The 23,547-nt window shown below is 46.8% G+C and overlaps 1 protein-coding gene across 2 annotated transcripts in view; it reads right to left on the bottom strand.

Annotated features, from left to right (window-relative positions):
- The window catches only part of LOC147668707 (phospholipid-transporting ATPase IC-like), a 515,423-nt gene that overhangs the window by 18,752 nt on the left and 473,124 nt on the right, over positions 1 to 23,547 (bottom strand). For both annotated transcript variants that reach the window (XM_086948491.1, XM_086948490.1), the window contains exon 26: positions 13,121 to 13,259. In XM_086948491.1, the coding sequence (XP_086804617.1) occupies positions 13,121 to 13,259 (139 nt within the window). The remainder of the gene's footprint in view (positions 1 to 13,120; positions 13,260 to 23,547) is intronic.

The raw sequence follows: 23,547 nt of genomic DNA, 5'->3' as shown, positions 1-23,547 counted from the left end.
GGCGGCTGGGTGCAGAGCGCCGAGGCCCAATGTTATCCAGTGGGGGACATGGGGCCTCCGGTTGGTGGCTGCTGACTAGCAGTTCACTGGGTTGTGGGAGCAAAGCTCCTCAACTTAAGCTCAGGGCAAATGGGGGTTTGAGCCAGCACAAATGGTGCACCCTCAGCGGTATTGGTGCGGCTGGGTGCAGAGTGCACTTTTGGCATCAGCAGCCCTGTAGCTTTCAATGGGGAGTCTCCGGTTTGCAAACACACTGCAGACTCAGGGACGAAGGTCTTCGGGGTGCAACCACCACTGGGAGAGGTAAGTTGGGATGCTGGGGGTTGGTTAGGCACTGTCGGTTAGGCCACCCAAGGCCGTGGGGCGTTGGGTGCAAGGGTGCCTTTTAGGGTCGGATTTTCTTACCAGCTCTTAATGGCGGTTAGGGCTACCTTCCGGTTTGAGGCTGCAGGGGTCAGCTGGAGGCTTGAGGCAGGTCAGGGGTCACCGGATCTGGGGTCAGGATCGCGGGGGAGCTCTCGTCTTGGTGTTGGGCCACTTGAATTTGGGCCGTGGGCGTCGGGTGCAGAGTGGTGCAGACTTGTGGATCCTGTTGAGGTGGAGTCTGTTGGTGAACAAACCAAGTGTTCATGGGAGACCGTCTTCTTTTGAAGGCAGGGCAGGTCCTTGGGATTCTTGAGGCTGCTGGCTGCAAGACACACCGGGGTTTTGCTTCTGCAGGTTCGAGGTGGGGACAGGTGGGTAGGGCTGGGGCCAAGTCAGTAGGCATCCTCCTCTTGTTCGCTTCACCGCGGCTGTTCGGTTCGTCTTTTCTTCTTCTGTTTCTCGTCTGAGGAAGCAAGTTTCAGGGGTGTCCCTAAATACTAGATTTAGGGGGGTTATAGGTAGGTTAAAAGATTGGGACCAATGGGTTGCTTTCCTAGTGAGGGTAAATCCCCTATTATGCCACCCTCCAGTGGGAGGGGGCAAAAGCCTATCCCTGAGTGGTCTGACACCCTGTTATGACCATTGACTTCCATTATTTTAATTGACTTTGGTGTGTTATTCTATCCTGCCTGAATGTACAACGTCCAGCATATGCCTTGCTTCTATTGCAGGTTTATTTCTTGTAGTTTTGCTGTCTTTCAATGGGAGCGGTCACAGAGTAGAACAGCCTTGCCAAGAACAGAACGTGTGGGATGTGCATTTGAAAGCATGAGAGAGAGAGAGAAAGAAAGAGAGAGAGAGCGAGAGAGGTGTGGAATGTACTTTTTGGTCTTGAAGTGCAGTGTTATGAGCAGTGGTGCACAAATGTGCATTGCGTTGTACATTGTAAGTATTATGAAGTTCTCACTATTGGCTTTGACATGGCCTCATGTCATCATGAATTCTGACTCTGCCTGGCTTGAGGTTTATCTGCGCGAACAGCAATGCTTGCAAGTTGTTTGGGTTAATCACGTTCAAGGATTGTTTTTGCGAGAGATTGTTTAATGTACCCTGGAATGCTTTCGTTAGCTTTGTCAAGATCTAGGCTGGAACATGCAAGATTGTAGAGGGAACGTGGGAACTCCTTCCTGCCATTGAATGCTTGCTTGGAAGCTGGCCAGTCCTGGTAAGATTCCTCCGGCGCGGGGGGAAGGTTTCTCGAGCCTTCTAATGAGAGTTTTGAGACCATAAAGCTGGTGTTTGTAGACAGTTGAGTTTGGTGCTCACTTACAGAGTAGACGTACTGCTGTAAGACAAACGGAACTTGAGTCCCGGTTGACAGTCCAAGCCAGCTGTGAATTGGCCCCCCAGCGAGAATTGGCAGGGATGTCGAGTGAACGATCGGTGAGGTGATTTATTTCTGACTAGTGAATTGTGATGCATGGTTGCTGTGGTTATTTGAGGCGTTTTCTTTGTGAAGTGTGACTGAGTGAGGTGCACATCCAAAGTAATCATTTGATATATCTAGTGTATATGTATCTTTTTGATCTCTTGCAGGACGTCCAGCATATTATATTTGTTGGAGTCTTATATCATTATTTGCTGCTTGTTTATTATTCATGGTATTATTCATGCATTTAACTGTTGTATTTACCAAGGGTGATCTTATTGCTTGCATATAAACACATATACATATATATATATATATACATATATAAATATATATATCTGTGTATTTGAATGTTGTGCATTTGGCATCTGAGAAAGCCTTTCTGTTAGAGAGCATTGTGTAAAATAAAACCCTAAGCCTTATTCTAAAAAGAGTCTTTGCATTTTGTAAAATGTAATCATTTTCTAAAGGTGTTAGTTGTGTTTCATGTCTCCTGCTTCACCGTGGGTTTCCACTGTGTGGGAGATTCTGTATTATCTGAAAGGAAAATCAACACCCCATGGTTGGCTGTATCCTCCCATCTGCAAGATGGCAGGGACCGAGAGTTGTGCTTCATCTCACCTCCCCCACCTGAGGAATGGAGTTGGCAGAGGTGAGCACACCTCTCTTCCTCACTTGTCTTTCCCACCAGTTCTCCTGCCCAAAGTAGAGGTCAAAACCAGTGGGGACCAGTTGCTGCTGGCAGCAAGTGGCATGGGGAAGCTCACAAAGGCAGCAAGCCCACTGACCTTCGGTCCCTGGCCTGCTCTCTCCCCAACAGCTCCAGTCTACATTCCCTGCCGCTGAGCCCTCCGGCCCCTCCTGCGAGGTGTTCGCGGCCGCTGTAGGCCTGTGTGTCGTTTGTCACTGCCTCCTTGCTCATAACTGCGAGTCACCTGGTAATTTGTATTGTTGTATTCTGGCAGTTGTACTGTACTGTATTTGTGGCATTGTATTTTCACTTTTCTGGCATTGTTGTTGCTAACTGTACTATACTGTATTTATAGCATTGTATTTTTCTTTTTCATCTCTGTGCCCATTCGTCCTTCTCCTGCTCCCACTCCCTCCTGCCCACCCCTCTGTTTCCGCCCGATTCCTGCCTCCCAGCTGATCGTCCCTCCCACCTCCTCTACTTAAAGGCGACCGATGTGCGGTCACGTACCAGAAGCGCGCAGGGGTGCGCCGCTGAGCGCCTAAGGCAAGCCCATCTGCGGCCAGCGCCCAGGGACCCTGGATCTCCGAAAGACACGACTGCCAAACATCCTCACCAATTACCACCCATGGACAGTTCTCCTGCAGACACTGCTGACGATCCTTCACCACCAACAGCGCCCCTTCGACCACCTACGTCTCACCGGAAGCCGGCACCACCAAAGCCCTGACATGCATCCTCCTCAATGTACGCTCCCTACACAGATATGCTGAGAGATCTGGGACCTGATCAACACCCTCTCGCCCAACGTCGCCTTCTTCACTGAAACCTAGACAAACACCACCTCCGGCCCTGACAACAGTACACAATATCCACTGGCAGTACACTTCAATAACATGCATAACCCTAATGATCTAAATAAGCTTGGAATGCATGGTTTAGAGAGTGTTGACATGGGGCCAAGAGGTGGGGATAAAATATCATGCTTACGTAAGACAGAAAGCTTATGGATTATCAGGTTAAGTGCTGTAGAACATGGTATTAACATTGCAAAAGATCTTCATGAATTTCTGTAATTGGCACATATTCATAATGATAAGCATGCAATTGAGAGCCTATAATGGTTAAATGCAGATGTATAAATTTAAAAAAAGGACTGTCTTGCATTTAGTGATATGGGCAAGAACATACAACATACTGTAACTTAATGTGATTTTAATTGTACAAATGAAATATTGATAAGAATTGGACTTATACACAAAGGTGAATATGACACTGCTTGTAAAGATTTTCTCTCAATTTCCATAATAGGGACAATAATGTTCTCCTACTTAAATTGTATTAGTGGATATGGGATCCTAGGGACCCGCATGTTATGTTGGTGGAACAGATGTAGAATTGAATACATCTAGACTCAGTAGGTCTTATCATGGGCGGCATATACATTTTTTATATTAATACATATAATGTAGCTTAGAGATACTTCATTCTTACCTCAATAAGGGACATGACTGGTGATACGTCTATGACAATTTAGATAGTACACGGAAGTTAAATAATCTAATAGTTGATAATTACGGATTTCTACTGGGTTTATATGATTCATCGAAATTTTGTTCAACTTTTCGAAGTAATCTGATAATAGGTGAAAATCAGGGAGTAAATGACATTCATACCTCAGGCACAGTCATCAATAACACATGTACAAATGGCGCCTGTCTTTCCCAGCGTATAGACGGGAAGTGAGTGAGTATACACTTCAAGTCCGCTTTCTCTGTCAAATAATGGCGTTCCCGACTGTAAAAAAACCACTGGGAAACGCGTGGGTCGACAGATACAAGAAAATAATCGTCGAGGACAGACCATGGGCAACAGTTTATAAAATATAAGGTGAGATTTGCACATATTACTGGCATTACGAGTTCACCGAAGGGTGACTCAATATTGCGTCTCCACTCTCGGTGTGAGTCAGCGCTGTAACTTTAAACGATAGATATCACTTGCATGCTGAAACTCCATCCGCTTTACACGGATGAAACTTGGGGATAACTAGCATAAATTCGGCTAATGCGGGCATATATATTTTTTGTCTCCCTTTACCTATGCCGGAACAATGATGGTCGTTTCCTTAATGTCGGTCGGCAGACTTTGGGATCTATCAGAATCCTATTAAACACGATGCTATTATGATGAGGCTCGGTTAACAAGCCTGAATGGATTTCACCTATTGACATTACAACAATTGCTTTGCTGGTAAGGCTCCTTTTAAACTTATTAAGGAATAGGGCAATACTATGAGTATGTGGCAAAATATGAAGATTCGTTTTTTATGGCAATTAATATAATGTTTGAAAACAGTTTTTTAATCAAAATCATGTCTCTTTATATAAAAGAGGAATTATCATGCTGTAACTTCATTGTGGATAGAATCGTAGAGCTTACTAATAGATGGCACAACAAAGTGGATTCATGTGGGTAAATAAAATTGGCCACTATCGCAGTGGTTCATGGCTTAAAATGCAGAACACCTCTAGTGACATATAGGCCGGTATTAAATGGAAATAGAGACATATTAATGGATAGAGAGACTGAATGTACTTATAAATATTATTGGTTCACACCTACAAACATGGTATTACCATTCTTACAGAAAACGATTCGAAGCTTGATCAGTCACTATCGACCTACGAGTGTGTCCCATTGTTTGCGCACAATTGGATTATTATTTATCGTCAAGGGACACAGTGTCTATGAAAAATTCCACTACTTCCAGGTCTTTGAGTCATTATACTAAGGTGAGATATATCACAAGATCAGGTGCATGTGGATTGCACTAGGTGATGGATATGGTGTATATATTTGGACGCAGTTCACAATGTATTAACAATGAACCACTGTATAGACATAGATTATGCCTTTCGAAATGCACTAGGCTCTCTCCTTTTTTTAAAAAAAACTATCCTTTTATTTATATTCTTTCCACCAACATAAACAGACTGTCTCTGGGAGACACGGTCCACAAGGGTGTATTGTGTTTATATATAAAAAAAATGTTGTCTTATGAGTAACAACTTGGTTGATCATTTCCTATCACAAGGGATTTTTGCATGCCAATAGATGGTTAAACGTTTTAATATGATTGAAATTGATACAGTGTCTGATGGACATGTACAAATATCTTCCTTGCAGCCTTGAGAAAGCCCTGTGGGCGAAAGGCGCGTCGGCTGTTACGTTGATTCTTGTGAACTTGTGGAAATTAAAAAACAGACCTCAAGACAGAAGATCTGACTGGATTATTTGATTCTTTTTTGTCTCATTCTATTGAGATATTTATGGACTTACTGGATACAGGGCGTTGAGAAACTGCTGACTTGTTTGAAGTAGTACCTATGCGCCCTCCAGTGTGGAAATAATGATATTGGTGTGCTTAGGTATTCTGTATTTTCATCTCCGAAAGACACTACTGCCAAACATCCTCACCAATTACCACCCATGGACAGTTCTCCTGCAGACACTGCTGACTATCCTTCACCACCAACAGCGCCCCTTCGACCACCTAAGTCTCACCGGAAGCCGGCACCACCAAAGCCCTGACATGCATCCTCCTCAATGTACGCTCCCTACACAGACATGCCATAGAGATCTGGGACCTGATCAACACCCTCTCGCCCAACGTCGCCTTCTTCACCGAAACCTAGACCAACACCACCTCCGGCCCTGACATCGCCACCGCCATCCCCGACGGATACAAGTTCCAGAGAAAGGACCTCCCTCACCGCCCAGGAGGAGGCCTCGCCATCACACACAAGACCTTCATCCGCCAGCACAAGCGACCGCCACTCCAACACATAACACCTCCACGTCCAGATCCAGAACAGCCCCAGGACCACACTACTCGGCACCCTCGCCTACATACTCCCCTGGACCTCACACCCAGTACGCAACCACAATTGCCGACTTCGTCGCACCCCAAGCCATCACCTCTAAGGACTACATCCTAGTCGGAGGCCTGAACTTCCACCTCACCAATCACAGCTACCCCGACTCCATCACCCTCCTTGACAACCTCTCCAACCTCAGACTGAAGCAGCTCGTCATAACCCCCACTCTCAGAGCAGGACATACCCTCGACCCCATATTGGCAGGAGGGACAAACATCCACTTCAGCCACACCACGCAGCCCCTCTGGAAGGACCACCACTGAGTACACTTCACCTTCAACACCACAACCGCACCCAAACCCGCCCGCCGCAAAGGAACTGGAGCAATATCACAGAGGAACACCCCAACACCACCCTTCTCCTAGACCCCCCTACGCCATGACCGACACCAACTCCACAGCCAATGAACTCCACCGCTGGCTCTCCAGCTGCACCGATAAGCTTGCACCCCTTCACCACCCCGTCAAAAAAACACCCCCTGAAGGCTGCCTGGTTCACCACAGAACTCCAAAAAGCCAGGCGCTCCTGCAGACGCCTCGAGAAAACCTGGCGGAACCGGAAAACCAAAGAAGACCTGAACAACTACCGGAGCACCCAGAGGTAATACCACCAACATATAAGAGTCACCAAGAGAACCTTCATCAAGAACAAAATCCACACCAATGCAACCAACGCTGAAGAACTTTGCAACATCGTACAGCAACGGACGTCACACCGTCCCAGGAACTCTGCAACAAGCTCAGCCCCTACTTCCATCTGAAAGTCAAGGCCCTCTACGACAACTTGAGCGAACAGCCTACGGACTCCATTCCCCTCCCCTCCACCGATAACGATAACGAGCCAACCGTCACAAATTGGCATCTGGCCACCGTTAAACAGACAACAGCGATCATGAAAAACACCCACTAAGGAGCCCCAAAGGATCCCTGGCCACCGCTGAACCTACCACAGTGCCGCGGCCATTGCACCCGAAATAGGAAGGACCATCAACGCCTCCTTCAAATCCGGCTTCTTCCCAGATGACTGGAAGAAGGCGGAGGTCAAACCCCTCCTCAAGAAACCCACAGCCGACCAGACGGACCTGAAAAACTACCGGCCCATCTCGCTCCTCCCCTTCACAGCCAAAGTCATGGAGAGACTGGTAAACGCTCAACTGACCGTCTTCATCAAAGAGAACTCCATTCTAGACTCCTCCCAGTCCGGATTCCGCAGCAACCACAGCACTTAGACGGCCCTCCTGGCCGCCACTGATGACATCCGCATGCTACTTGACCAGGGCCATATCGCGGCCCTCATCCTACTAGACCTCTCCGCAGCACTCTCACAACCAGACCTTACAACCCTGTGGCTATGAGGAACTGCCCTCAACTGGGTCTAATCCTTTCTCTCCAGCAAAACCCAGAGGATCAGACTCCCTCCCTTCCTCTCAGAGCCCACAGAGATGATCTGCGGAGTACCCCAAGGATCATCATTTAGCCCCACGCTATTCAACATCTACGTGGCCTCCTCTCTGTCATTGTCAGACAGCATGGGCTCAGCATAACATACGCCAATGATACCCAGCTCAACCTTCCCTCATGTAGAACCCCAAGGCACCAGACTCTGCTTCCAGGAAGGAATGAAGGACGTCGCAGCCTGGATGAAAAATAGCTACCTGAAGCTCAAATCGGACAAGACTGAGGTCCTCATCCTTAGACCCTCCACCTCCGCCTGTGACAATACCTGGTGACCCTCCTTCCTCGGGAGCCCACCCACCCTGACAGACCACGCACGGAGCCTCGGCATCATCCTCAACTCCTTTCTCACCATGACCCACCAGATCAACTCCGTCACATCCACCAGTTTCAACTGCCTCCACATCCTCCGCCAGACCTTCAAATGGATACCCCGCCAAATACCAAAAGACTGTCACCCACGCACTCATAACTAGCAGACTGGACTAAGGCAAACTCCTCTACACCAGAATCGACAGAACTCTCCTACACAAGCTCCAAACCATCCAGAACTCTGCAGCCAGACTTATCCTCAGGACTGCACGGCACAAACACATGACCCAACACCTACGAGACCTCAACTGGCTCCCCGTTGAGAAGAGAGTAACCTTCAAACTACTCACCCATGCCAACAAATCCCTCCACAACATCAGACCCAAATAACTCAACGAGAAAGTCTCCTTCCACGTACCCAAAAGGAACCTCTGCTCCACCGACCTCGCCCTGGCAGAGACCCCCCCCCCCCCCGCATTCTCAAAAACAGAGCAGGCGGAAGAGCCTTCTGCTATGTCGCAGCTTAGACCTGGAATGAGTTCCCAGTTAACATCAGATGCTGCTATACCTTGGACACCTTCAGGAAGAACCTCAAGACCCGGCTTTGACAAAACCGGGGCGGCGCCCCCCTCCCCCCAGCACCTTGAGACCCTCACAGGTGAGTAACACACTTTATAAACCCCTGATTGATTGATTGAAGCGACCCCTTGGGGGACCCTGCCCATCCTGGGGGAGGAGGCTTGGCACCTCGTCCCAAGACGTGCATTGTTTCAGGCCTCCCCGAAAGCAGCAGGCTCTCAACTCAGGGGTCCAAAAACCTGTCTGGTGGTGGCAGCTGAAAACCACTCAGCCTGGACACTAAAGGTAGGTCGTTTTTCAGGGGGCATCTCTAAGATGCTATCAGTGTGCATTTGTCATTAAATCCCACACTGGCATCAGTGTGGGATTATTGTGCTGAAAAGTTTGACACCAAACTTCTCAGTTTTCAGTGTGCCATTATGGGGCTGTGGAGATCGTAATGACAGAATCCCAGCACCATATACTCTTAATGGCAGCACTGCGCTTACAATGTCTAAGAATGGACTTCGACACTGTAGTGGTACAGGGCTCATACACCTGTACCCTCACCACTGGTATAGTGCACCCAGCTAGAGGGGGGACTGTATGTCAGGGCAGTTGGTTGTAGGCAGGGCACACAGGGATGTGTGCCATGTGAACTCTTCACTTTTTTCGGCACCAAAAAACGCGGCCTACAAAGGCCGTGTGTGAGTATAATAGTACAGGTCCTCTAAAGGTGGCACAATAAGTGCTGCAGCCCTTAGAGGTCTTCCCTGGTCACAGTGCCCTGGGTACCTGTAGTAACATTTACCAGGGCCTGACCTGTGGCCAGAGATGCCAATTGGGTTTTGTTTTCAATGCAGTTTTAGGGAAATAACATAGGCCCTGGGTACCTGATTGGCAGGAGCCCAAGGCACACGCAGTCAAAGCACGTCAGCTGTTCAGCAAAGAGTGGAGGTAACCATGCAGAAAGAGGGCACTTTCTCACACAAGGGAGATTTTCTAGACGTCAATGGAGAAGGTGAATGAGACAAATCTGTTTGTCGTTGTCTTTTTGATAGCAATGGAGTCTTTGTAAATGTGAATCGATTCAGTTTTCTCTGATCGATGTGCTTTGTGCAGCAACATCCCATCCATAGGCAACCAATGTCTTTGGTCTCTAGTGCGCGTCTACCACTGCCAGCAAAGGTCCTCGATAAATATTTGAATCAAGAACTTACTAGGTTTATCAAAGAAAATAATATCCTTGACCCCTTTCAGTACGGCTTTCGTGGCGGCCATAGTATGGAGCTTGCATGAATCACGGCCACAGAGCAAATTAGGCGGACAGTGGACAAAGGAGACATGGCTGCACTGATCCTTCTTGATCTATCGGCAGCGTTCAATATGATGTAGCATGGTCTCCTTTTACGCCGCCTTCAAGAAATAGGCATTGCTGGCACCGACCTACAATTGCTCAAATCCTTCCTCTCTAGCTGTGAATTATTTATATAAATGGATGGTGCAAGATCGCAGAGCTTTACTCTTCCCTGCGGGGTTCCACAGGGCTCCTCCCTCAGCCCAACCCTTTTTAACCTGTATGTAGCTCCCCTTCAGTTTCTCTATGGTGTCATAACCCGATGACACGCTGATTATAGTGTCCATCTCAGAGGACCATTGAAGCACCATCCACAACCTTTATGCCTGTATGAGACAGGTGAGTAAGTGGATGGCTGAAATCTGCCTCAAACTGAACTCCAATAAAGCGGGGGGTTTTCGGTTTGGCAGGGATGTTTCCCATTGGTCCTCCGACAGGTGGCCCAGTAAACTTGGCCCTTTGCCCATGCCAGTTGGCAAGGCCAGGAACCTGAGAGTTCTCATCGACACAAATCACTTTTTTTCTAATCATGCGAATTCAATCACATCATCCATATGGTTCATCTTAAAAATCCAAGGAAAAATCCTCTGTTTTATACCGTCTGACCTTCAGAAAACAGTAGTCTCAGCTCTAGTGTTGTCTAGGCTGGACTACTGCAATGGCCTCCGGACTGATTTAAACAAAACCCTTCTTACCAAACTGCAGGTCTTGCAGAATTCCGCTGCTTGCCTGCTTTTCAAACTTCCAAAATATGCGTCCGCAACGGTGGCCATAAATTCACTCCACTGGCGCCCGGTGGACAAAAGAATCAAGTTTAAGGCCCTTTGCATTGCCTTCAGAGCGCTGCACAAGCAAGGTCCCGCTTATTTTATCGACCACTTCTGTTGGTACACTCCCTCAAGAATGCTGCGGTCGGCATCCCTCCGGCTGGTCGAAGTACCCAAGGCGCGTGTGGCCAACTGGGGAGGGAAAAGCTTTTTTTACAACACCACCAGACTGTGGAATCAATTGCCACCTCCACTGAAAAACTGTCCGACCCAATATCTTTCAGGAAAAGCCTAAAGACCTGGCTATTTCAGTCCCCTAATATGTAATCATTTTTTTTTCTCTCTTTGATGACTCATGGCCAGATGGAGACAAGGAGGTCAGCACCTAGACGCCTTCAGGTATTAGTTGCGCTATGCAAATACATAAACAAATAAATACTGCCGCAATGTATTGACCCCACCTTCGATCGTAAACAGATTGGCTCCAATACCCTTGACGCTCTTAACTTTGACATCTATTTTGAGCAACGTTAAGTGGTTATGCCAAAGGTATTTTTTACCACTCTGCCTTCTGTCCTTTGAGAGTCCTTTTCAGGAGCCATCTTACTTCCAGAAGGTGCATGGGGCGAAGCTTCAATCCTTTTCTTTTTTTACTCCCCTCATGCCCTGGACAATCTTCCCGATTCTTATACCCTCCCGGTCTTTGTTTGTAATTTTAGGGATTTCTAGGCAAGTGTCACATTATGTACCAAGATGTGAAGGCTGTGAAGCATGCTACACAGAGACCTTGGGTGGGTCTGCGACTGCCTTTTTTTCTTCCACATGAGGGCATTTCTTAAATAGAGAAGGCATTCTGACTAGAAAGTGATTGCAGATTATAGAGAAAAAACATCACTTTTCTTATGTTGGTTTAAAAAATGCTGAGTGACCGTGAAAAGACTTTAGAGATGAATACAATTTGTAAAACAAAATAAATAAAGGATTTAAACTTCAAGTGCTCTTATTCACGGAAGCGCATGTAATCCTAAGGGACGGAATACCCTTTCTCAGGTTTTCGATTTAGGCCTATAAGCCTGCATTTTAGCTACCTTTTTTGTAACTAAATTGCTGCAATGCAGACTTGCAATTAGTTATTTCCAATCTGACACTCGGGTAGAAATGTCACCTTTAATGGGCTCCTAAGGGTGCTGCTCATCATATTGGAACCAGCAACAAGTGGCAAGGGACAATATATCTATGATAAAAGTGCTCCAGGGTTCTCTAGGATGCTGTGGGTGATCTTTTCCGTTAGCGCCAAGAAGCCTATGTGAGGTAGCTGTGCGCTCTAGAAATGTATTGTAGTGTATTCTTACATGCCGAACAGTATTTTTCAAGCATTTAAGACTTTAATGGATAGTCCTGTGTCTAACATTAAGTAGCCTATACTTCCTTCAAATATAGGCAGATAAAAAAACAGGATTGTTTGAGTGAGTCTGTGTCCCTCATCATAAGTATATTATTTGAACATTGTTTTTGCTTGTTAATTAAAATCTGCCATTTGACAATTAAGTCATCTATCAACAAACATTGTCAAGGCAATTAAAGTTCAAATAAGTATCCACTAAAGTGTTGACTAAGAGGAAAGACCCCTTAAATTTCAGAGTGATATGGTCTGTCCATAGCAGGGATCTTAACGTATTCTCAAGCAGTCTGTCTTTATGTTTCAAAGAGGACGCATCGTATATAAATCTGCTAATACTCACTGTTCAGAGAAGGTGACATTGTTGCAACCTTCCCCGAGTCAACCCACTCCTTCCATACTGCTGTCTCTTCGTCTGATTGGAAATCCTACTCAAAATCAAAGGACCTTCATCTAGACAATGCTGGAGCTCTACATCTACTATACAACAGACCTAAGCATGTACATTAACCTCATCACAAGGTTGACTGTATGGTTTTTTGAAGGAGCTTTTGTTTTAATAGGTGCCATGAATGTCTACTTGAAGCCCCTCAAAATGGGTCTCATGCGAGCACATGTTTTATATAGATGGATTTAACACATCCTTGCATGGGTTTACTGACAACCCTGAACTCCAAATATTCGGATCTCTGAACCAGCAATGGTTATGTTTTCAAACAAGTCAAGAAATGAACCACAAACTTGGTAGTGACACACAAGAGATTAACCAAGTTACAGAAAGACATTTAAATCTTCTATTTGGGTTTCTAAAGTGTAATCATGTAGGTTTTTGTATCACATACGCACCTGTGAAAATAAACATGGATGGGAATAGAACATGTATTCCTGCACTATGAAGGTCAAACATAATGCCAAAGTAAATGGCAATGCTTCCGAACACAGAGAACGCATTTACGAATGTCCAGTAAGATGTATCCAAGCCAATCTGTTGATAAAGGAATATGATGGTAAGAAGAAAGTTAGCCAGTTAATATCTTTTATGAATATATCTGAATTCAAATCATTTTACAGTACAATCATTAAAAATGACAAACCTGAAAACCTAGAAATTGAAATGTTTTGGTGTAGTGAATCTTTCAGTCGTGGTTCCCACATTACTCATATCGTAACACAGTCAGAGGCGCTCCAAACCAGTTACACGATATACCGGTGGTTCTTGCACCCCATGGAATTTATGTGTGAGCCTTAAAAATTTGAACATTTTCAGAAGTGCAGTGTGCACCCGACAAAGCATATCAGCACTAGACTTTTCAACCACATTCATACTGGATGTTAAGTAGGACATAAACAGGAAAGGAAATTAAGTTTTTCACATTTCAAAATTTGAGTTGCATCACTTATGTGTTGGAGGTCTAACCTTAACATTAGTTTAACATTTTGTGTGATATATTGCACAGTGAATCATGGCACTCAACATTTTAAATACAGTCTTAATAAAAACCTAAAATACTAGATCTAAAAATATTTAAAAGCAACTAACTATACTTTGATGGCTGATAACAGGCCACAGTCTCCACTCAAAAGGTGCATTTGCTGGTACCCGCCGTATTCACACACAGACTATCTGAGGTCAATATATTGCCCAGAGGGCTTTCCGGCAATTCCCAGGGTGTACTTAAGCTCCACATGGGCTCGGAGTGTCCGCCTTTTCGATGGCATATCTTGCCCTGGCATCTTCGGAAACCGGCGTATAGAGCACTTTTGTAACGATCCATTACAGAATATTTCTCCCCTAATACAGAGGTGGTGTCCTGCAAAACAATATAATGGGAGGCTATTAAAGCAACCCTCTGGGGACGAGGGGTGATCAGTTTTTGCGTGGAAGAATGTAGGCATTGAATCCTCACATTCACAAACTTGAGGTGCAAATGCATACATTTAAAGAATGTGGCAGTGAGCGGGAGGGTGAGTTGGTACAGTGGCAACTAGGCCTGATCCAACAGCAATATCACCAACTGCTACCAAACAATGCTAAACAAGCATGGCAGGCTTCACAGAGCCACATATATTAATGGAGGGTCAAATTAAGTAAGATGCTGCATCGACTTTGCCAGGCCGCATATGTGGCCATCCCTTGGTACCAGTGATACAGAATGCATTGGGTGGGGGCTGATGTTGGACTGTGGCACAAAGTTTTGATGAGTACTTCAGGGAGTGGTACACCCAACAAGATGTGGTAGAAATAGACTATCTAATCAATTTCATTCAGGCTAGCCCTACCAGATCTCTACCTGATGCTGCCATAGCTGGATGAGTTGATCACTGAGGAGGAATTAATTGGTGGCTCTGGTAAAGCAGCAGCCTGGAAAGGCCAAGGGGCCCAATGACTTCCCGGGTGAGTTTATTAAAACATATATTCCACAACTAGGGAAACATTTGTTGGGGTGATGCATACTGCGCTTGATGAGTAACGGTTTCCACCAGATAGAGGTCATGCTGAAATTGATAGGTTACTTAAGCCAGGTCATCCGCCATACGTACACTCATCATACCGCAAGGTTTCTCTTCTGAATATTGAAGTAAAACCTTTAGCTAAGACTTTGGCCAATAGGCTAATAAAACATATGCCTAACCTGGTCCACTCTGATCAGGCCAGCTTTGTGCCTGACCGGGCTACATGTCACAATATTAGATGCATCCACAACGCTCTGGCCGACTGATTAGGGCAGCCAGCCGGAATACTTCTCGCCAACATAGACAAGGCCTTTGACTCCGTTAGCTGGAGCTACCTCTTCGAGTTACTTAAGCGCATCAATCTAGGAGTAAGGTTACTTTCATACGTCAGGCTATTATATATTGACCTCGCTGCTTCAGTCCAGGTGGCGGGCGTGGTTTCTGCTCCCTTTCAGATATGTTGGGGTACCAGACAGGGAGGTCTCCCTTTCTGTTTGCACTGGCCATGGATACCTTGGCTAATTGGGTCAGAATTGATGTCCAGGTCCAGGGATGTGAATGTCTGTAGGGCTGTCTGGCAGGATAGCCTTGTATGGGGACTGTTGTATTCTTCCTTATGGACCCGGTGACCTCGGGCCCCTTATTTTACAAATTATGCAGGTTTTTGATGACACCTCCGGTCTATATATGGACGCAGGTAAGTCTGTGTTATTCCACATAGGTGTGGCTGCTGGAGACATGGAGCGGGCATCAGGCTTGGCACTAGCTAATTATGGGTTTAAGTATTTGGAGATATTAGTCTCTCCGGCCCAGATGGGTTTGTGGACCCAAAATATGGCCCCATTACTGTAGCGTGTGAAGGAGGAGGTGAAGGCCTGGTCACCGCTGCCACTGTCCTAGTAAGGTAGACTGGCTATTTTCAAAATGGTATCCTTGCATCTTATGGTATACCAACTTTATGGTTAAATGTTTTTATTCACATTTTTAAAAACTGAAAACATTCCAACAATGTTGGCGGTGAGATGCAGAAGAATGTGTCATACATACATTTGGGCATGTTGCTCGCAGATAATATTGGACATTCGTGTTAATGTCAAGGCAAGGAGAACATTGCAGTGTAGAGGACACCACCTTTTATATGAAACCAAATACGAACCACCCCCCCCGGACCCGTCCGATATCCCTTGGCCCCTGACTGTCCAGATCTTGTCTCACCATAGAGACAGCTTCCCTCACACAGTTAAAGAAGGTTGCAGCTCTGACCCCAGGTCAGAGAGTCGCAACACCCTCAGGTATTTGGGCTGAGTGATTTCATTGAATTCTGCTAGAAGCAGTTTTAAAAATTGACTCCATACTTTCTGGAATGTGGCAGCCGAGCCACTCAGTGTGGCAGAAATGTTTTACATCCCAATGATGTGCCGTATTCGATGGAGCAAACCCACATACGTAGGAGGAATATTTGTCCCCCAATGCATCAAGATATTCGGTAAAGCTGCACCCAGTGCTAACCCCATCTGTCGCCCTCTCATACTCTTCAAGGAAATGTAATGGGGCTGGGAAGGTCCAGGACCACATACACCGGGAGTTTTGGGATTTCAGTATTGAAGAGCAGGGCCGGATTGGTGAGTCCGGCACCGGGCAATCCCCCGGTAGGCTGGAAGGGGTGGGAGCTGGTTTTCAAAAAGGGGGCCGGTTTTGTGGCTGGGGGCCGATTTTCAGTCCGACCGTCACAGCCTGTGACAGTCGGACTGAAAATCGGCCCCCAGGCACAACAACACTACAGCGTCACTCACAGTAGTTAGTTCAGGGAGAAGAAGAAGTCACCACCGGCACCAGGTCCAGGTGTTGTGTACTCGTAGTCATGATGTCATGCTAGCCACCCGCCAGCAAGCCTGATTGACCTTCGACTGTGCAACCTAACCCTAGACAAAAGTTTCAGGAAGAGGAGGTGCCTGTGCGCGCAGAATTATGCCCCGTCTCCTCCTCTGCGGCGTCTGCGCGCTGTAGGGTGCGGCCCGCATGCGCATTGGGCAATAACTGCGCATGACTGCCTACTGGAGTGACGAGAGGAGCAGAGGTGCGCACGGTACTTGAGCGGCCTTACTTTTATTCTACTGGCTAGCGCCGCCGCGCCTAGCCCGACGACCCCCCTGTGTCTGTCTGCAGTGCCACCATCACAACAGCAGTCAGCAGGCCTGAGGTGAGTCCGTTTTTCTGGCCCGGCCGGTCCCCGAGAGGGCCTGAGCACCTGTGCAGAGCAGAGCCTTCGGTACTTCAAAGGCTTCCGAGTTGTCCAGAGAGAGAATAATTATCTGTACGTCTCACCACTCGAGTCACGACACCCTGCAGGCAGCAGGCATGTCGGAGGCTTTTGTGGGGCGGGCCACATTTCTCCCTTGGCCTGCGTCATGTGATTCCAGTAACCTGTCTCTTGAAGTATGTGACTGTGTGTGTCTCCGCCCTCTTGCTAGTGCTAGGAGGCACCCTCATGGGATGTGTCTGATTTTCACAAGTCCTACTACCGCCCTGATAGGTGAGATGTAAGCTGTGCCTGCCCGCTGATACTTATTTGTCACCACAGTCTATTCGAGCCCAGGTTCTGCACATCCAATAGCAAAGCTTTTCATCAGGAACTGTACCCACTGGTGTATCACTCAGCTGCTGTGTATTCAATGGCACAGCCTCTCCTCTGCCCCCAAGCTGGCTCCCTTCCGAGGTAGATTAAAGGATTACTGTCCGGTCCGTCCGTAGTCGTAACACAGCATCTTCTTGTTCGATATTTGCACAGGCACCAGTTGTAAATCTGGCGTGAAGTCGGAGTAGAGGGGTGCACATATTACTGCTCCACTGTTTTTTCTGCAGTGTTATTGATCGACATTCAACATTTGCAGAATGAAAAGCTAAACTAGCTCTTCCTTCATTCGAACCAGTGGCTCAAATGTTAGTGCACGTCTCAGTCGCAAATGCTTAACCTTCCGAGCTATCCTGCTTGTTTGGCAAAAATATTTTATTTGAAAGCCCTCGTCTTCTGTTTTCTTTCCCCTCTTCCACCTATAGCTCCCATATCATTGCATGACTGACTGCCATGGTTTGGACTGGACATGCTCATCCTGGTTCTCGTTCGCCAGCAGCCTGGCACCCACGGCAAAGGGTTACCTCTATTGTTCAAAGTACCAGACTGCTCATGGGCAAGAGGTGTTGGGGTGCTGAGGCACGCCCTGTGTGTGGGTCTTGAGGTGCATTTAGTGGGGGAGCCACTAGGGATTTATGGAGCACAGCTGGAATGGGCAGTAATCTGGCACATTACACCTAGCACTCACTTCACGCCCACCTTCATCCTAGCACTGCCTGCCTACCTACCTATTCCTGTTATCAGTCTAGAGAGGTTGCCTTACCTCACTGACACACCAGTCCTTCATTAACACACCCTATGTTAATAGCAGCCCTCTTTCCACCCCTATTTTTCGCTTATAACAGTTTAGTCACTCGGCTCCTGGTCCTTATTGCTCAAATTCTCCAATCATTGTACACATCAGGCGTCCACATAGCTTACCCAGTCCTATTTTATGACATTATTTGCCTTGTGAAATGCGTACATTTGCTTTTCAAAGTACATGCATGACTGGACGTTGGGAATAAAAAGTAAATGAGGAGTGATGAAAAACTGGAGGCCTCTGAGTTTCTGACAAAACCCCCAGACCTTCTCGGTTATCATAAATAAACTTGACATGTGAATGACTTTCAGATCTTTTAAGATCTCTAGTTTTGTGGGTGTGAAGCTCTGTTTTCTTATTACTGCCTGTGATTTGCAGTGCTGTTTAATCAATTATAGAACCAGAACTACACTTCCCAGAATGCCTGACAGGATGAGCTAATCACGCTTGGAACTGGAAAACGTGGGAGCTCTGCAATTTCAAAGCCCCGCTGTTCTTTCAGATGCGACAGACACCGTACTGTCCTCCTGAGTTTACAGAAAAAAAGCGCCAGTTATGGGACTAACTCTATACCAGGCTCAACTTGGAGGAATTCACATTATTGACTAATCTAACTGACTCCACCCAGAGCCTTCTGGTATTTCAACTGCACGGGCCTGCGACTTACTTTTTCAAGTCCCTGCCAGCCTTTTCAAAGTCCAGCCTCTACCACAACAAGCCTGACAGTCAGAGGAACTAGCCTAGCTGACTTCATTGTTATCCCACTGGGTAATATAGATCAGCATTTAGCGGGTCCCTTTAGAGTTGAAGCATTTAAGTAGTGAGTCCGCCTTTCATCTGTATGAAGTCAACTGACTGAGTTCGGAAATATTAACTCCATTTGTTGAAATGTGTTACAATGATGCCATATTATGTCACCTAGGATTCCAATAGAACATAGTTATCACCAGTGGAGTATCATGGCACTTAAACTCTCTGGATGTGGTAATTGTGTTTCAGAATCGGTTTCTTCAATGGTTTTGCTTGAACAGTGTTTTTCTGTGTTGTTAACCGGAGACAATTTTGTTTATATTCTATTTGGACCAGCATCAAAATGTGTGCAAATTTATTTGACCCGTGTTTTTTCTTCTTAGTGCAACTTCCTAGATTTTCTGTAATACTGCCTTATGGTGTTTGTTGATTTATCAGAGATTATTTTGCATCCACAGTCACTGTCTATCACGACCATTTTTAAAAGTCCTCTAGAACTGAAATGTCATTAACTGCCCATGTTCTGTCTCAACTGGCAGTCCCAGCTATGGAAGTGCAGTGTAATCCAGCTCCTACTTCCCCTCTCAAAACAACTGGAACGGAAATGTATTTAACGGCTTGCAATACTTGGCCTGTATCTATGTCTAATCTACCAGTACTGAGATGCAACTAAACTGCAAGTAACCTGCCAGAACGGCCCATGTTCTCTGGTCACACTCACCCCCTCTCTCTCCCTTTCTCCCTCTCCCTCTCTTGCTTCCTCCCTCTCTCTCTCTCCCTCCCTCCCTCTCCCTCTATTCCTCGCTCTCACTCCCTCACACGCTCTTTTATCCCTCTCAATCTCTCTATTCCTATCCCCCTCTCAGTCTCTCTCCCCTCTCTCTCCCTTCCTCTATCCCCCCTCTCTCCCTCTATCCCCATATCTGTCAGTTCCTCTCTCACTCTCTATCCCTTTCTCTCTATCCTTTTCTCTCTCTCTATCCCCCTATTTTCTATCCCTGCATTTCTCTCCCCCCTCTCCCCCCTCCCTCCCCTCTCTATCTCTATTCTCTCCTGTCTCTCTCTCCCTCCCACTCTTTCTCTCGCGCCCTCTCTCACTTTCTTGCTCCCTCCCCCTCTCTCTCACTTTCTTGCTCCCTCCCTCTCTCTCCATTTCTCTATCCCTCTCTCTCGGTCCCTCACGCGCTGTCTAGTTATCCCTCACACTATCTATACCTATCCCTCTCTCACTCTCTCCCCATCTCTCTCCCTCCCTCTATCCCCCCCTCTCCCTCTCTATCCCCATATCTCTCTTGGTTCCTCTCTCACTCCCAATCCCTTTCTCTATCCCTTTCTCTCTCTATCCCTCTTTCTATCCCTCCCTCTTTTCGATCCCTGTATTTCTCACCCCCTCTCTCTCCCTCTCCTCCCTTTCCCCCCTCTCTCTATCTCTATTGTAGGAGAGCAGGGTCTGCTTCCTATGGTCACCCCCACTTTTTGTTCCACTGGTTTTCGACTTTAGTGTGTCTGTGGGCCTGCTAATCAGACCCACAGCCCAGCTGTGCTCTCTCTAAATTGATTTTTTTGTCAAAAAGAGGGAGGAGAGGTGATCATTTGATCAATGGACACTAATTACCACTCAGGTTGGTGGAAGGTCCAGTCACAGCGTGTGCCCGTATCTGAGAATACAATCTACTCGAGCTCGGCGGAGAAGGGTAGGTCAAGAAGCCAGGACACAAGAGATTGGAGTTTTAACCAAGGGACTCATCCTTGATGTCTAATCCCGCCGACCCCTCTGGTGGCTGTTAGTTCTTAACCTAGAGGCATAGGACAAACCCCACAGAGGTAATACACACACCACTTCACACATGACACCAGCATGTTGTTATTCACCTTTTTATAGGTCCTGATGAATCGCGGGTAACTTTTACCCATTGCGAGAAACATGTCGACCATCTTCACCCCTAGCCCCATCTAGGGTCACCTGACTTTACTCGTTGACACCTAGTGAGCTAGCCCCCTGTTTTTAATTGCAGCCAGGGGACCCCCAGAATAAAGTTAATTCCGGTACCCTTAGCTACATTTTAACATCCCTTTTCACTACCACACACCATCCTGCCCACACACCCACACCTCACCATAAGGCTGTTGGAAAAAAGATCTCCGCCAAAGAGCCCCTCTTTGAGGTGAGCCCGTCGGGGATTGCACCGCCTCCCCGACGAGGAGCAACCGCCGATGATGAAGCATGACACCCTTCTGGGTGTGTGAGGCAAATCCATCCAACAAAATGGATGCCCCAGGGTGTTACTCTTACACCTTTGGTCACGCCAGTTAGTTTTTCCCTTAGGAACAGTCCGGCAACTCCTTTTTGTTGTACTCTCTAAATTGATACCATGTACTTTAGGTACATGCCACATTGGATATTGGGTCACTCTAGTGAGTCCCTGTACAGTGTACCCTAGGTACCCAGGGCATAGGTGCACCTAAGGCCTACCAGGGGCTGCAGCATGTATTATGCCACCCCTGGCTGGCCTTCCTAAATTGACACAACTGGCTGATCACTCAGCTGGGGCAAGGTGGTGTAATCACCCTTTGCTTAGATATAGTATACCTATATCTAACTTATATATAGACACATAGTAACCTGTAAGTCACTCCTATGGCAGGCCTTAACAATCTTGGAGGCAGAGTGCTTGATTTTGTGTGAGAGGGTGCCTCTATGATATCGCCATACCATATACTCTTAAGTGCATTATAATCCTCACGGTTATTGCTAACTTTCATTTCTGTCTCCCAAATTTTCTTGGGGGGAGAAGTTCAACTACCCAAACTCCCCCTAGCAGTGGTTGCTCACTGCGCTTGCTCGCTACCCACCGTGTGGGGGCTGGTATCACTTTGATCTCTCCGATTCACTACTTGTGTCTATTTTTGGTGCTCTCTGAAAGAATGTCCTACGGGTGCATATGACTGGGTGGGTAACCTGATGTTCTTTAAGGTCATCATCTACTATTTTCTGTGCTTTGAAAGTTGATACAATTTGAATATGTAATCAAAAATGTGCTGTAAATTTCACCATTTTGGTCTGACGTTTTCCAAAATTTTCTTGAGGGGGAGAACCCCCCCAATCTCCCCTAGTGGCGGTAGGGCTCGCTCGCTGCGCGCCGGACGGGGGCTGGTCTGGAAAAATTTGTTCCCAGTCCGGCCCTGTTGAAGAGTGCATCTAACTTTAGAACCACCCCTGCGCTATCCCTCAATCGTCATTATGACAGGTCAATGCAGTTCTGAGTCATTTTTTGGAGCATCAAATATAGGTCTCCAGACTGGTTTTCAGTCCACATACTGTGGGGGCATTGCGGCTGCAGATGTTCAATCCTACTATGCAGCCTCTCACCTACAGATTGATTGGTGGTGAGGATCTAGTCAAAGCCACAGAATGATGGGTGATACCTCTGTGCTCGCATTTATATACTGGGGGAGGGACATGACAGCGCCCCTCCCCTCCACCCTCCTCCCTGGCTATTAAGTGATTAACATATGGAGAAGAACCCTCCGTAGGATGGAATGGTGGGGGAGACTTAGGCAAGAGACACTGCTATGGCAGGGCATTTACCTCTGTCAGGAGGCCCAGTTGAGGGGATTTAAAAAATGCGACGCCGTAGGCATTTCCACGCTAGGTGAGATCATGCAAAGCACAGTGTTTAAATCGTTTCAGGAAATGCAAATCCAATACCAGCTGCATGTAGCCAGTTTTATAAATACTTACAGCCGTAGCATGTCATATCTCCTTACCTGCGAGACCTCAAGGACTTGCCAGAGTTTAGCCCGTTAGAGGACAATTATTATTGGGGGATCTCGATAACCACAAGATTAGTCAGATTTATCAATCCCTGGTTACAAATAGCTTGAATACACTGCCAGCCCTTAGGGCGCCATGGAGAGAGAACATTGAAAATATAGATGAGGATGACTGGGCTGAAGCCTTAGAAGCCCCTCAGGAGGCAGCAGTGTCTTACTAGCTCCGTCTTTTCCAGTGGAAATACCCACACAGAGTTTATCATACTAGGAGTGGTCTGTGGCATATAGAACTTATTGGTTCCCCGGTCTGTCTTCGTTGTGAGGCAGAGGAGGTACCTTCCTTCATACGGTTTGGAGCTGTGTGACATGGTCAGGCTTCTGGCGAGCGGGGACGTTCTCTCTTAGGGAGGTTCTTGCATGGGATATTCCACTAGACCCCAAATGAATTCTACTACACAGCACAGAAAGTATAGGGGGAAACTGCTACAAAAGACACCGGTTATTTTTACGGCCTTACACTTGCAAAGAGATCGCTAAGCTGTGGAAAGCGATCACACTACCATCAGTGAGGGCATAGAAGAGAGGGATTTATCACTGTATGGGCTGGAAGGTGGAAATGTTCCAGGGTAGGGGCTGCCCACAAAAACATCGGAAGATATGGCTACGTTTGGTGGATTACAGGGGTATAGTCTTGGCCCCTGTTCACAATATACACTCTCAACTAGATGTTGAAATAAGATAATGTGGCTGTATATCACAGGAGACTGAGATGGGGAATGGTGTAACATCTCCTCAGGGGAATCATTAATGAATTGATGGGGGGGAGGGGGTTTGGGTAGAAATGCACAGGTTCATGTGTTC

The sequence above is a fragment of the Lissotriton vulgaris genome, unplaced genomic scaffold, assembly GCF_964263255.1.
Source record: "Lissotriton vulgaris unplaced genomic scaffold, aLisVul1.2 SCAFFOLD_736, whole genome shotgun sequence".
NCBI lineage: Eukaryota > Metazoa > Chordata > Amphibia > Caudata > Salamandridae > Lissotriton > Lissotriton vulgaris.
Note: the sequence above shows the minus strand (reverse complement) of the source record. Positions and strands in the feature narration are given on the sequence as shown.